The sequence below is a fragment of the Perognathus longimembris genome, chromosome 1 (assembly GCF_023159225.1).
Source record: "Perognathus longimembris pacificus isolate PPM17 chromosome 1, ASM2315922v1, whole genome shotgun sequence".
Lineage (NCBI taxonomy): Eukaryota > Metazoa > Chordata > Mammalia > Rodentia > Heteromyidae > Perognathus > Perognathus longimembris.
In genome coordinates this window covers 158332777-158346996 of record NC_063161.1, presented here as the reverse complement: position 1 = coordinate 158346996, position 14220 = coordinate 158332777, and the positions used below count along the sequence as shown (strand labels likewise).

At 67.5% G+C, this 14220-nt stretch overlaps 1 protein-coding gene across 2 annotated transcripts; it reads left to right on the top strand.

The window, feature by feature from the left end:
* Nucleotides 1-5514: 5514 nt before the first annotated feature.
* Fam78a (family with sequence similarity 78 member A) lies at nucleotides 5515-13747 on the top strand. 2 transcript variants are annotated; one of them, XM_048345155.1, is made up of 2 exons: nucleotides 5515-6079; nucleotides 13181-13747. In XM_048345155.1, exons 1-2 carry the CDS (start codon nucleotides 5775-5777, stop codon nucleotides 13707-13709), a joined length of 834 nt encoding a protein of 277 aa, XP_048201112.1. In that variant the 5' UTR covers nucleotides 5515-5774; the 3' UTR covers nucleotides 13710-13747. The 2 variants fall into 2 exon arrangements, with proteins under 2 accessions (XP_048201112.1, XP_048201104.1); XM_048345147.1 differs by having other exon boundaries at nucleotides 5515-6097; nucleotides 13181-13746.
* The last annotated feature ends 473 nt before the right edge of the window (nucleotides 13748-14220 follow it).

Genomic DNA, 14220 nt, shown 5'->3' with positions numbered 1-14220 from the left:
CTGTGCTTGCGCACACCGTTACACACTTTCTGCACACCCTCCCGGACAGACGAGACACAAGGATTCACGCAGACACGACTCGGTTCCCTGGAGGCCTTCGCCCCTCCTCCCTCAGGCAGCCCTGCGCGCACACACACACACACACACACACACACACACCGGCCAACGCCTTACTCATCGACCTCCCGATGCAGAGTCACCCACATTTTCTCCAGCCACCCCAGGGATCAGTTCTGCCCGTTCATTATTTACGCCGCTCCTGTCGTGCAGTGCCGGCTCGCTAGGGACTCCGTGCCCCGCTTGCCTGGCCGGGGCCGGGGTTCACAGGGTCTCCTGAGCGCCCCAGCACGGGGCCCGGGGGGGGGGGAGGCCTTCCATCAACAGTAGAGGAGGAAGCTCATCCCAAGCTGCTCCGGAAGCTGAGATCCCAGGCTGCCCGGTTCAAAGTCAGCCTCGGGCAGGAAAGCCTGTGAGACTCTCAACCTCCAACTAACCACGGAGCTGTGGCTCAAGGGGTGAAACTCTAGCCATGAGCAGAAAAGCTCAGGGGCAGTGCCCAGGCCCCGAGTTCAGGATCCCCCCCCCAAACACAAAGTAGCAAAGCAGCAGTGCAGCTGGGGTTGCTGGGGAGGCTGGCAGAGCAGCACCCCCGCCTAACCTGGCCCCGGCAGCAAAGCTCTGAACCTCTGGTGGGGATCGCCCCCCGCCAGCCGCTCGCCCAGCCTTCTGGCCCCATGGGGGGGGGCACGTTCCAAGTCTTGCCATGGGCCCTCCACCTGGAGCTAAGCAGTTAGGGGAGAGAACCCTGCTGCCCGGGGACGGCAGAACCTCCCTGCAGAGGAAGGGCCTTCAGGTGCACAAAATGCCTTTCTGGCTACGACGACAGCTCCCCCGGTGGAGGCGGGGAGCTTTCTGGGGACCCCCGTGGTCTTGGGTGCCGGCTGGTGCACAGGGAGGATGACCTCACAGCTCTCTGGCGACTCCTAAACATGTCCCTCTGTCTCCGGGGAGCAGGGGTGAGGTGCTGCTGCATTACACCCCCCCCCCAGCTCCAGCCCCCGGTCCCAGCCCACTGGGACGCCACGTCCTCATCTGTAGACTGTAGAATGACATTGTGACAGAGCCATTAAGATGGTATGTGTAACACTCCGGGTGCCAGGGATGTGGCTGCCAGGGATGTGTGTAACTCTCCGGGTGCCAGGGGCGGCTTGGCCCAGAGCAGCCCCGCCGGGCCCCTGCCGCAGCGCGCCCAGTGCACGTAGACAGCCGGCGTCCAAGCCCGGCTGGCCGGGGCCACCGCTGCTCGGGCTCTGACTCATTCCGCGCCTCTGTTTTTCACCCCCTCTTGGCACCTAAGCAGCCGGCATGGAGGGAGCCATGGGGCCTTCTGTACCTCCTCCGCCACGCCCCGCAGAGCGCCTCACTAGCCACGCGCAGCGAGGGGCCGCGGCTCACGACCCCCCCCCCCCCCGTCTTCTCCGCGGCCTCCACGGATGCCGCTGCCTCTCACCGGCCCTGAGCAGGGGGAAGTGCCTTGTGGGATACAGGAGGACCCGAGCGCAGCAACTTCCAGGAGCGGGGCCAGGGGCTCCCCAAGACAGCCCGGCCTGTGCCGCCCCTCTCTGAGAGCTGCCCCTGGCAGAGCTGTATCTCAGCTTGGAGCCTGGCAGACACCAGTCCTGGGCCTGCCCCCCCCCCGCACACCACGGCCAGGTTGGTCAGGTGAAAGTGACGGTCATAGCCTGTCATCTCTTAGCTACTCTCTGAGCTGGGCAATGGAGGCGCAGAAAAACCATCTCCAGTCTAGCTCAGCGCCATTTAGTGTGGTTGAGTTTAGTCTAGGGGAATGGAGGAGGGAGGAAGAATATTTTTTTTTTTCACAGCCAAACATTATCAGAGCCATTCTTTTTTTTTTTTTTTTTTTTTTTTTTTTTTTTTTTGGCCAGTCCTGGGCCTTGGACTCAGGGCCTGAGCACTGTCCCTGGCTTCTTCCCGCTCAAGGCTAGCACTCTGCCACTTGAGCCACAGCACCGCTCCTGGCCGTTTTCTGTATATGTGGTGCTGGGGAATCGAACCTAGGGCCTCATGTATCCAAGGCAGGCACTCTTGCCACTAGGCCATATCCCCAGCCCATCAGAGCCATTCTTAAAGATCTTTCAAGCTCCTAAGAACGAGGAAGTGCCAGGTGCTGGCGGCTCCCGCCTGTCACCCCAGCTACAAGCTGGGATCTGAGGGTCACAATTCAAAGCCAGCCCAGGCAGGAAAGGCTGTGAGACTCTTGTCTCCAATGAGCACACCAGAACACCACACATGGCGCCGTGGCTCAAAGTGGTAGAACGGCTATCCTTGAGCAAAAAGAGCTCAGGGCCCGGGGCAAGAGTTCAAGCCCCATGGTCACAAAAAGTGAGTCCTCTTCTCTGCCAGTCTTGACCGGGTGAACACCCAGGCACCTGCTCCAGAGGACTCCTCTCCCACCCGGAAGGGGTCAACCCCAGTAAGTCGGGGCCATCTGCCGGGCGGGGGGCGCTCTGTAGACTTTGGTGTAGGCTGGCTGGCTGCTGCGATCAGGTTCTGCGGAGTCTCTGTCCCTGGTTTTTTATCTCCTTAGAGTTGTTTCTGATCACCCGGGGTGAAGGTGAGGGAGGAGACAATGCTGGCTCGGTCAGTACCTACCACGTAGCTGGTGCTTTATCACCGCCAGCACAGGCCCACGCCAAGCCCAGGCCCCTGGGAGTGATAGCACTCCCCCCCCCCCCAGGGGAGCCCCTCCTCCAGAATTCACCTCCAGGGATGTCTCTGCTTATCGGTTTAGGGCCGTGGACTTGCCCCTGCCTCTTCCCCAAAGTGTTTACATGATGTCCCCAACTTTGTGACCAGGAGGGCGGCCCTGCCCTCAAGGAGCGGGCTCTGGCTCTATGTCACGGGGGATGGCAGTCGAGATGGGCACCTTAAAAGTGAACATCTTCCTCACAAACACTGGCCTAACAATCTCCCGCTGGCCCGGGGGGCCGATGAAGGCCGCGGGGAGTTCCAAGGATGACCCGCTAGACATCAGTTTGCAAAGAGGCCCTTGGGGGACCCTGGAGCTGAGTCCGTGATTCTCCTGCGGGGTCAGCAAGCTGCCCACAAGGGCCGTCTCTGCGGCCTTGGCTCGGCTACCCTGCCCATCTTCACCTGAGCTGGCGAGATGGGGAATGAGCTGCGTCCTAGGCGAGTGGGCACAAGCCGCACGGGAGCGAGAAGGCGCGGGCACGATGGAGAAAGGCAGCCGCCACCTGCACTGGCGGGCGGCTTCCGGCTCCGGCTGAACCCTTGCCCTGATTGGCCGGCTCCAAGGAGAGACCCCGGAGTGGGCAGAACTCTTCCCCTCCCCCCCAGCACCCACCCAGCGTGGGCTGGGGTTTGGAAATCACAGTCGTGGAGCGACCGGGGAGGTGGGAAGCATGGTTCGAATGTGGCAGCCAAACTTTCCATTCTCTTTTGACAGTCCTGGGATTTGAACTCAGAGCTTTGCCAGGCTGGCACGCTTACCACTTGAGCCTTGCTTTCGCTGTAAGTTTTCTTTTTTTTTTTTTTTTTTTTTTGCCAGTCCTGGGCCTTGGACTCAGGGCCTGAGCACTGTCCCTGGCTTCTTCCCGCTCAAGGCTAGCACTCTGCCACTTGAGCCACAGCGCCACTTCTAGCCATTTTCTGTATATGTGGTGCTGGGGAATCGAACCGAGGGCCTCATGTGTAGGAGGCAAGCGCTCTTGCCACTAGGCCATATTCCCAGCCCTCGCCATAAGTTTTCTGGTGCCACAAATCTCTTGGCCTTGTGGTGTGTGTGCGTGCGTGTGTGATAGGTGTGGGGGGGGGGCTGACTACACTAGGCGACTGTCACTGCTGGTAGGGCACGGATCCCTTTTGGAATAGAAGAGACCACCGGGCCGGGCCTCTTCGGTCAGCCCGCGGGGGGGCCCCGGCAGGTGTCCCGGCCTTCCCACTTGGCCTGACCCACGGGGCTGGCACAAAGCACCGCACTCCGCCGCGACCCCACACGTCGTGGGCCACCTGTCAGGCGCAAGGCCCCGCCCCAGGGGCCCCGCTTCCCCCGGGGCCCGTGCGTTCCTGCCTCCCGGGCCTCGATCCCGGCCAGGCCTGTGGGCAGCAGAGGTCAGAGGGCACGGGGCGCAGCCTCCCCGGGCCCCCGCGCAGCCGCGGAACTACACTACCCACAATGCCCGGCGGGCCGGGGAGGAAATGTCGTTCCTCCCGGGGAGGCTCGGCCGCCCCCGCCGCGGCGGCGAAGGGGGCGCGGGGCGCGCGGCGCGGGGAGCGGGGCCGCCAGGGGGCGGGCGCGGGGCGCGCGGGCCGGGCGGGCGGGGAGGAGGCGGCGCCCCGCGCCCGCGCTGCCGCCCGCGGACCTGCCTCCCGCCGGCCGGCCGGCGGCTGCGGGGCCCGGCCCGGCGCCCGGGGCCGACTTGGGCAAAGTTGGACCCGGTCGCCCGGCCGATGCCGCAGCGGCGCGGGGCGGCGCGGGGCGCGCCCGGGGCTGCGGCGCGGCGGTGGGGCCCGAGCGGCTCCCGCACGCGCGCGATGACCGTCAAATAGAGGCCGGGCGCGGGCGGGGCGGGGCGGGCGGGGGCGGGGCGGGCGCCCGAGCTCGGCCTCCGCCCCCGGCCGCCCCGGGGGGGCCCCCGGGCGCGGCGCGAGCGCCCCCCGGGAACGTGCGCGCTGCGGGGCCCGGCGCCCGGGCGGCCCCGGGGCGGGCAGGTGAGTCGGCGGCTCTCCCGGCGGGGCCGCGCGCGCGCCAAAGTTCCCGCAGCGGCCGGGCGCGGGGCGCGGGCGGAGAAGCCGGGGGGTGGGGGGCGGGGGTGGGGGGCGGGGGGCCCCTCCGCGGCGGCCCCGCACCCGCGCCCGGCCGCCCGCAGGGCGTCGGCGGCGATGTCACGGCGACGATTATTCGCTGGAGCGCGCGGCGGCCCCTGACGGGGCGGGGCGGGCGGACGGGCGGGGGCGCCGCCTCCGGGGAGTCCGCCCAGCGCCGCGCCCGCCCGGAGCTCCGCGCCCCGCGCGCCCCGCGCCGACCCCGCGCCGCCCCCCGCAGCACGAGGACTTCGGCTCCGCTTTGACGCCCGTCCCTCCCGCCCCCCCGCAGGTCCTCCGCGGCCGAGCGCAGCCCGCGGGCCCCCCGGACGGCGCCGGGCGCACGGCGGCGGCGGCAGCGGCGGCGGCGGCGGCCCGCGGGGGCGGGCGCCGGGACCCCCCGGGCGGACGCGGCCCGGAGCTGCGATCCGGCGGCGGATCGGATCGGATCGGAGCGGCCCCGCCGAGCGGGCGCGCGTGGCCCCGGGCAGGAAGTCGGCGCGGCGCGGGCGGCGGGCGAGGGCGGCCCCGGCCTTCCCCGCTGACGCGCCCGGCCCGCCCGGCCCGCCCGGCCCGCCCGCCCGGAGCACCTGAGCCCGGGCCCGGCCCGCGCCCGGCCCCCCCCCCCCCCCGCCCGCCCACCCCACCGCGCGTGAGGCTCACGGATGTCACCACGCGCTTCCCCACTGAACTCCGCGAACTCCAGACTCGTCTCTTTTTTTACCCGAAAGAATATCGGTGATTTTTGTCCACTGCGAGAGAAGAACAAAAGAAGCGGGAGCCCCGGGCGCTTGAGATGCCGCGGGACCCCTATTTATAAGCGCGCGCCCGCCCGCCCGGCCACCCCGGGAGCCGTCGGGCCTTGAGGGGTGAGATCGCGGACCGCACGCACCCCGTCTACCCTGGGTACCGCAGCCTCTGCCCTTTCGATGCCCTGTCTGCCCTGGGACTGCTGGCCTTCCCTGGAGATCCGAGTGGTCCTGTGTGCCATGGGCTGCATTCAGAGCATCGGGGGCAAAGCCAGAGTCTTCCGGGAAGGCATCACGGTGATCGACGTGAAGGCCTCCATCGACCCCATCCCCACCAGCATCGACGAGTCCTCCAGCGTGGTGCTGCGCTACCGGACCCCGCACTTCCGGGCCTCGGCCCAGGTGGTCATGCCGCCCATCCCCAAGAAGGAGACCTGGATCGTGGGCTGGATTCAGGCGTGCAGCCACATGGAGTTCTACAACCAGTACGGGGAGCAGGGCATGTGAGCACCCCCATCCCCCCCGGGGGGGGGAGGGAGGGGGAGCTGGGGAGCTTTGGGGGGTGTGTGTGTGTGTGGGTGTGGAAGGGACCCCCCCCACTCGGAGGGTTTCCTGGTTTGTGAATTGTTTTGTTATCTTGTGTCTGTGCTGGACTTGAACTCGGAGCCTGGGTACTGTCCTTTAGTTTTTTTCACTAAAAAGCTGGTACCCTCTACCGCTTGAGCCGCAGCCCCACTTCTGGTCTTTTGCTGATTAATCGGAGTCCAATGGGCTTTTCTGCCCACACTGGTTTTGGATCCTGTTCTCAGCCTCCTGAGTAGCCAGGACTACAGGCGTGAGCCCCCCGCTGCCGGTGCCTGGCGGTCTTAGTTGTTGACTTAGAACTGAGGTCATGCCTGTCTGTGGCCTGGGGTTTCCTGTCTCTGCAGGAAATGTACATCTGCCCTAGCCCCAAAGAGGCCACCCCCAGCCCCCCAGGCCGCCGCCAGCACAGGGTAGACACTCGGGGCTCCTGAGGTCTCCAGACTTCCTCGTCCTGGTGTGTTCCGGCCTGCTCTTGTCCCCGGGGGTGGCCCCGGGGGTGTTGATCGGGGGACATGGCGGGTGGTGTGTCTGGAGGGAGGTCGCCTGAGGTGGGGAGTGTCGTGTTTTCCCAGGCCCTTGTCAGAGGTCAGTGGCCATTGTTCCTCCAGGGACCCCTCCCCAGAACGGCTGAGAGCCCCACCCCCCCAAGTCTCCAGAATGTTCCAGGGCTGTAGAGGACCCTGGATCGTGAGCCGGTGGTGTTTCCAGTGTGGAGTGAGCTGAGGATAGCCGTGGGGAAGGCGGCGTGTGTGTGTCGGAGCTTGCCAGAGGAAGAGAGCGTATGCGTGCGTACGTGCATGTGTACGTGTGCGTGTACACACACACACACGGTTCCCAGGTGTGCCTGTGCTGCCCTGGGTGAGTTGTGAGTGTTCCACGCAACTTTAAGTACAAAGGCGTCAGTGTCTTGGCCCCGACTGGAGAAGGTTCTGGGCCTCCTGGTTCAGGAGTGTGGCCTTCACCGCTTAGCAACTCTCCATCCCAAGGGAAACAGGACGAGGGGACAAAACAGACATGGCTGCCACCAAGGTTCCCCAAGCAGGTGGATGCCACAGAGCACACGGGGACCCCCCCCAAAAAAAAATACACAGCTGGGTCTCTGTCCTTGAGCCTTCCTTTCTCAGCAGGGCCTTACGGCTCGGGTGGAGGCCGGGCTGTAGGGAAGTGGGGTGTGTGTAGGGGGGGGGGCTCTGTTACCTGGGGGAGGGGGAGCTTCCCCCAAGGATCCTGCAACCCAGAAACGCCCTGGGCTCTGCAGGGCGCCGAGGCCAGGTGTTGAAAAGCAGAAGCTTTCCTTGGGTTTCAGGCTGCGTCCAGTGTCTGGCGCGGCGTCTTCTCAGCTGACGGGGGGGTGGGGTGGGGGTGGGGTGGGGTGGGGTGGGGGGGGGCAGCGGGGAGCCTTCGCGCCGGCCGTCAGCGGTGGCGGGGACACGAGCCAGGTGCACCGCGGACTGCGGGCCAGCAGCCCCGGGCGGCGAGCCAGGCTCCGCCACTTCCCCGGGAGCGACTGTGGCGTGACCGAGTCCCCGCCACCGCCACCGGGGAGCGCGGGGTGACTTGGTCAGCACTGGGCCGGGCGCAGGGGCGTCTGGGGTGCGGGTGGCTGTCCCCCCCCGAGCCCGGCGATGGCGTTGGTCGCGCGGGACGTTGTCTGAGACAGGGCAGCTGCCTGCCGTCTTCTCGCAGCCGGTTCGCTCCCCAGCCCGGCCCTTCCTGACGCACAGCGTGGGGGCCCCACGCGGCGGATGTGTGCGGGGGGGGGGGGGGGGTGGGGTGGCGGCTTGAGCTTGGGGCCTCGAGCTTCTTGCTCAGCGTTTTGACACGAGGCTGCCACGCCCCCGCCCGAACCCCAGCTCCACTCCTGGCTTCTTGCCGGTTAACTGGAGACCTGAGTCTCACTGGCTTTGAACCGTGATCCCCAGGATCTCCGTCTTGAGTAGCGAGGGTTACAGGCGTGAGCCACCCTGAGCCTGGCTCTCTACCCCAGGTCTTTGAGATGTACAAATAGCATCATCCGGAGCCGGTGGAAGTGACTCGAATCGGAGCCATTCTTCTGGGGTGCCATTTGCCCCCGGTGGCTCCTTCGCGCGCGCATTCTCAGGGTAGCTGAGGTGGGGTAGGACCGGCCGGGGGATGGGCACGGACAGGGGAGGCCCCCAGCGGGGCCAGCGGGGTCCAGCGGCCCGGAGTGGCCCCCAGGGGTGCCTTTGTGCCTGGGGGCGGCCGAGCGTGCGCGCCGGGCGGGCGGAGCGGCCGGGCGTCCCTTGGAGGAAGCGGCGGTTCGGCCTGGCTGACCCGGGGGAGTCGTGGTGTATGCCCAGCCCTGTCCCCCCGGGGCCCCCGGGACGTAAGGGCCCTGGGCTTCCTCCTGAATGCAGACGGAAGGCTTTAGATGGGATTTACCGCCCTTCCTGTCTTCCCCCGCGTGGGTGACATCCACCAGAAGCCTCTGCCAGCCACGTCCCCTCCACCTGCCTGGCCCCGGATAGTTCTTCCGGCCGGGGCTGGTCGGGGTGGGGGTGGGGAGCAAGGCCATGTCCAGAAACACCTCCGCGTGTGGCCCGGGGTCCCTTGGGAAGGGCACAGACTCACCGTCAGCGAGAAGCCCTGGGCCACTGAGCCCCCGGGGTCGTTGGAGTCATTGAGGTCACACCCGGGGCCCGGCGCAGCGAGGGGGGGGGCGGACAGCCAGGCGGCCGGGGCCAGATTAGGGCCGTGTTCCCCGGAAATGGGCTTGTATTAAAAAATATTAATTCCACATACTTAACCGAAATCCTGACTATCCCCAAACATTATCCCGGCTTGAAATTAATCTCTAAGCCAGGAGGAGGTGAACTCGTCAGCGTGATGTTCTGGGGTCTGAAACGCAGCAATGAAAAGCAAAGCCGGCGCCTCCCGGGCAGCCCGAGCTTCCCGAGGGCCAGCTGCAGGCCGGCCCAGAACCCGCCACGCTGCCGGGGTCCCGCCCCCGCGGCTCCCAAAGCCGACCTCCCTCCCGGCCGCGGGAGACGCGGGCCTCCTCCCGAGCAACCCGCCGGGGTGGGGAAATGGCTGCCCATCCCCAGATGACCCTCCCGGGACACCCCCCCCCCGGGGCACCTGGCCCACGCCAAGGCCAAGGCTGGGGGCAGGGGGCTCACACAGAGGGGGGTGTCTCTGCGCCCATGCCCGGCACGAGGGGGGTTCCTCCCCACGCTTTTGTCCTTGAGCGTGTGTGCACACGCGGGTGCGTGCGTGTGCCCTGGGGCTTGAACTCAAGGCCTGGGCGCCGTCCCTTGGTGTTTCCCCCTCTACTCATGGGCTTTGCCGCCCGGGCTGCCTTGCTCTCTGCTCCTCAGGTCTCAGGCTCCTGAGTAGCTCGGCTGATGGGCGCCCGGCCCTGAGTGGGTGTTTTCACCTGTCAGAGCCTTCCGCTTGCCCCACCCCCTGTGGACGGGGTAGGCCGGCAGCTCCCCCGTCGGGGGGGGGGGGGGCGGCAGCGTCACCCGGCCGCACAGCGCGGAGGGAGTGCCGTGTCCCACGCTCAGTAGCTCGCGGGGCTGTGGTTAGGCGTCTCGGTCGCTCGTGGCCGATCCCCGTTCCGCCGTGCCCCGGCTGTCTTACGATCGCGTTCAGATGGCACGGCCTCCGCCCTTCCCCTTCGTTTCCCGGCTGCCCGTCCCCTCTGCGGCAGGGCCGAGGGAGGCCTGGCGGCCCTTTCTGGCCCCTACCGGCGCCTACCTCCGCCGCCCCGGGCTGGGCTGCGCCAGCGGGAGGGGTGGGGTGGGGTGGGGTGGGGCTGGGAATCTGAGGACGAGGAGGCCGGCAGATCTGGGGACCGGCCCTGGAGGAATGTGCCAGCTGACCACGTGGCCTCTTCCTGAAGCACTGGCACCAAACAATCGAGGCTGAGGTTTCCTCTCTGCGCCGGAAGGCGGCCTCCCCCGAGCGGAGGGAGAAGGAAGTCCCTGTGTGTCGACTCGGGGGAGGAGGAAGCGGTGGAGATGGGCCAGCCCTCCCCGCGCCGCCCCCCTCCGCCTGGGCAGAACAATAGGGGAGCACGGCCGCCCGTGTCGCCCCGTGGGAGGAGGACAGGCTCCGGCGCGCCTCCACCACCGTGGGCGGCTTCTGCCCAGGGAACGTGGCCTCCGGGCCACGACGAGGGCTGAGGGAACCGTGGTGCCCACCCAGAATCCCCTGCTGCGCGAAGGGATGGGTGGGGGCGGGGGGACGTTGCCGGGGCGGCCTGTGTCGTCGGGGATGGGAGAATGAGGAGTCCTGGGTGACCCCCAGGTTTCCGGTTGCAGAACTGGGGAGTCACGGTCTGTCTACAGGGCACAAGACCAGCCGGACACTAGGCGAGACACTGGGAGAAAGGTGTCGTGCTGCTGCGGGGTTGCTGGTACTGGGACTCGAACTCACGGCCTGGGCGCTTTTTTTTTTCCCCACTCAAGGCTGTCACTCTGCCAATTGAGCCACAGCTCCACTTGCAGCTTTTTGCTTGGTCAAGTGGAGATAAAGAGTCTCAGGATTTGGAAGTGCGGTCCGTTACTTTGTTTCATTTTTGTTTTTAGAGAGAATCTTGATAGAGATCTGGCGCCTGGGCCTCCTGAGTGCTGGGATTGTAGGGGCGGCCTCCGTCCCCACGGAGGGCAGGGCGATCGGTGCTCAGTGCATAAGAAGGCAGGAGGTGCCAGGGCAGAACCACAGGGCCGGAGAGCACGGCCCCGGCGGGGGGGGGGGGGGGGGGGGGCTCAGAGCCTGCTGCTCAGAGCCTGTGTTTGTGTGTGTGCACGCGTGCCTGCGTGTGCAGGCGTGTGTGTGTATGCGGGTGTGCGGGTGCACGCGCACTCACGGGGCTCCGGGCCTTGGGGCCATGGGGAGCCACGTTAAGTTTAACAGGCCCGGCGCTACGTGATCAGCTTTGTGCTTTTCAAACACCCCAGGGGCTCCTGGGACGACCGGATGGCGGCGGCTGGGAGACCAGGCGGGGGACCAGGGGGGCCTGAGCCGGGGTGGAGGCAGAGGAGGAGAGACCCTTCTGGGTGTCTGGGGTGCAGCCCCCCCCCCACAGTGGGGTGGAGGTTCTGTGTATTGGGGTTCCGGAGTCGGTGCTCAGCGCGGCGGTTTGCCGGTGGGTGGGTGGGTGGGTGGGTGGGGGAGGCGCGCAGGGGCGGAGTCTGGGAGGGGAGCCGGGCGGCCGCTGGGCCCGGACCTGTCTGCTCTCCACGGGGCGCGTGCGCTGAGGAACGAGGCCGGGCGGTGACAGGTGATTGCACCCGCCGCTCTGTTCCGGTTTGGTTTTGGCTTTGTGCGAATCCTAGGGCTTTAACTCTGGGCTTAGGTGCTTGCTGTCCCTTAGCCGAGTCTACCACCTAGGTGCTTGCTGTCCCTTAGCCGAGTCTACCCCCGAGCCGCAGCTGCACTCGGCCCGTGGAGGGAGGCCGGGAGGGGGGGAGGGGGGGCGCGGAGGGGCCGGCGGGCTCGCTCCACAGTGCCGGGCCCGACGGCGCCCCTGGGGCCCGCGGGAGGTGGGATCACTGTCCACTTCGGGGCGGGGGGAGCAGTTGAGTTAGGCCCATGGGCTGTACCCCGCCCGGGGGGGGTGGGAGGCCTCGTGGGCCTGGCAGGCGTGGGCGCCCCGGGTGGGGAGGTACCCGTGGTAGCTGTGGGGTGGGAGCCCGTACGGCCCCCCTCGTGCACGCATCAAGAAGGTGTAGCGCGTGCAGGACCGCGCCCACGCCGCGAAGGCTCCGCGCGCGCAGGGCTCGGGTTCCGGTGCGGTCCTCTGGCCTTGGGGCCCAGGGTCACTCAGAACGAACACGGGCCCCTCCCACGGGAGGGGCCACGGGGCGAGGCCGGTCACGGGGAGAGCCTGTGTCATGGAAAATGCGAAGGATACCATTGAAACAAACAACACGTGGGCAGTGTGGCGCCGGTGGCCCCGGCTGTAGGCCCAGCCACTTGCAGGCTGGGATCTAGAGGACGGAGACGCAGAGCCCACCTGGGCAGGCAGCGGGAAGCGGGAGGGGGAGGTGCGGCTCAAAGGGGAGAGCAGCGGCCACGAACGAGCGGGCCAGTGGAGTGCGAGTGGGAGGCCCTGAGTTCGAGCTGCAGTGCTGGCAAAAGAAAGACGTGGGGTCCCCTCCGAGGTGCAGATCTGTGGGGCACGGGGGCCGCACCCCAGCTGCCGCTGCTTCCTTCTGTCCCTGCGGCAGGTGGGGCGTGTCAATGTCCAGAGTCCTGGAGGGTGGGGCGGGGCGGGGCGGGGTGGTCAGGATGAGCCTGGGCCCTGCGGAGGGGCCGAGCCCGGTGATGTCCTCACAGAACCTAGAGCCAGGGCTGAGGCCGGGTCTCCGACGCTGCCCTCGGCCCCGCCCCTCCGCGGCCACGCCCCTCCGCGGCCACGCCCCTCCGTGCAGGCAGGCCAGGCCCCAGGGATCTAAAAGGCCCTGCTGGGCTGCTCCCAGGTCTGAGTAACCTGGCACGTGGGACCCAGCTGGCTGTCACCTGCTGGTGACTGGGCGGGGCCGGGCCCGGGAAGCGGAGGCCCAGTGGCTCTGCCCCGGAGGTAAGGAGCTAGGGAAGTGCCTCTGACCAGCCCAGTGCAGAAAGGCCTGCGGGACTCCATCTTTTAAAATAACCGGCAAAAAGCCAGGCTGGAGACGTGGCTGACGCGGTAGAGCAGCGGGAGCCTGATTTCAAACCCCGTCACCACACCAACCAACCAAACAAAGGGAAAACGGGGGTGGGGGGGGAGAGCCGGAGGCACCTACTGAAACGTAGGGGCTCAGGGCACTGTGGGGGAGGGAGGGTCTCACCGAGCCCCGTCCCTGCGACCCCCGCCCAGCCCCGCGGACCCAGGCCCACGCTCCGGGGGGTGGGGGGGGGGCCTCAGATGCCAGCCTCGCCGGAAGCGGACCGGCTCTTGCCGGCGGAGGCCGGGTCCCGGGCCCACTACCAGGACGCGTGGAAGCCCACCGGAGCGGTCCCTCGAGTGACCCGGCCCGCCCTCCCCACAGGTCCAGCTGGGAGCTCCCCGACCTCCAGGCGGGCAAAATCGAGGCCATCAGCGACTCGGACGGGGTGAACTACCCCTGGTACGGCAACACCACGGAGACCTGCACCATCGTGGGCCCCACCAAGAGAGACTCCAAGTTCATCATCAGCATGAACGATAACTTCTACCCCAGCGTCACGTGGGCCGTGCCGGTCAGCGAGAGCAACGTGGCCAAACTGACCAACATCTACCGCGACCAGAGCTTCACCACGTGGCTGGTGGCCACCAACACGTCCACCGACGACATGATCATCCTGCAGACGCTGCACTGGCGCATGCAGCTGAGCATCGAGGTGAACCCCAGCCGGCCCCTGGGCCAGCGCGCCCGGCTGCGGGAGCCCAGCGCCCAGGACCAGCCCAAGATCCTGAGCAAGAACGAGCCCATCCCGCCCAGCGCCCTGGTCAAGCCCAACGCCAACGACGCCCAGGTCCTCATGTGGCGGCCCAAGTACGGCAAGCCGCTGGTGGTCATCCCGCCCAAGTACCGGTAACGCCGGCGGCCGCCGGGTCAGACCGCGGGGCGGGCCGCCCCCCCCCACCGCGGGCCGCGCCCCCCACCCCCCACCCCCCGGGGCCTACAGCAAATACAGCCATTCTACCTTCTCCAGATGGAGGGTCTCACTGTGCGAACCCCACCACCCCCCGGCCGCCCCTCCCCTCCCCTCCCCCACCGGCCTACCCCCTCCAGTCCCTCCCCTCCCCCACCGGCTCCCCCCCCCACGCCCTCCTTTCCTCCCGATCTCAGATCTCAGCTGCTCACTTGCAGCCGACTCCCCGTGACACTGTGTTTTCGCCCCCCGCTCCTCCTTTTGGGGCTCGGCATCCCTGGCTCCTTGGCCTGCCCTCCCTCCTGGCCTGCCCCCTGCCTCTGCCCCGCGGCCTGCCCCCCCTCTCGCCCCCCCCCCCCCCGCCTCTGCCGCGCGGCCTTATGCACACTTGCTTTGCCAAACTTTTGCCTTAAGCTGAGTCGACACAGAAAAGGAACGTTTGGGGGCGGGGGGG

Bases quoted from the DNA above. Each gene is read 5' to 3' on its own strand.
- Fam78a (XM_048345147.1), top strand. From the start codon at position 5,775: ATGCCCTGTCTGCCCTGGGACTGCTGGCCTTCCCTGGAGATCCGAGTG. The intron at 6,098-13,180 runs GTGAGCACCCCC...CCCTCCCCACAG, and splicing joins CAGTACGGGGAGCAGGGCAT to GTCCAGCTGGGAGCTCCCCG.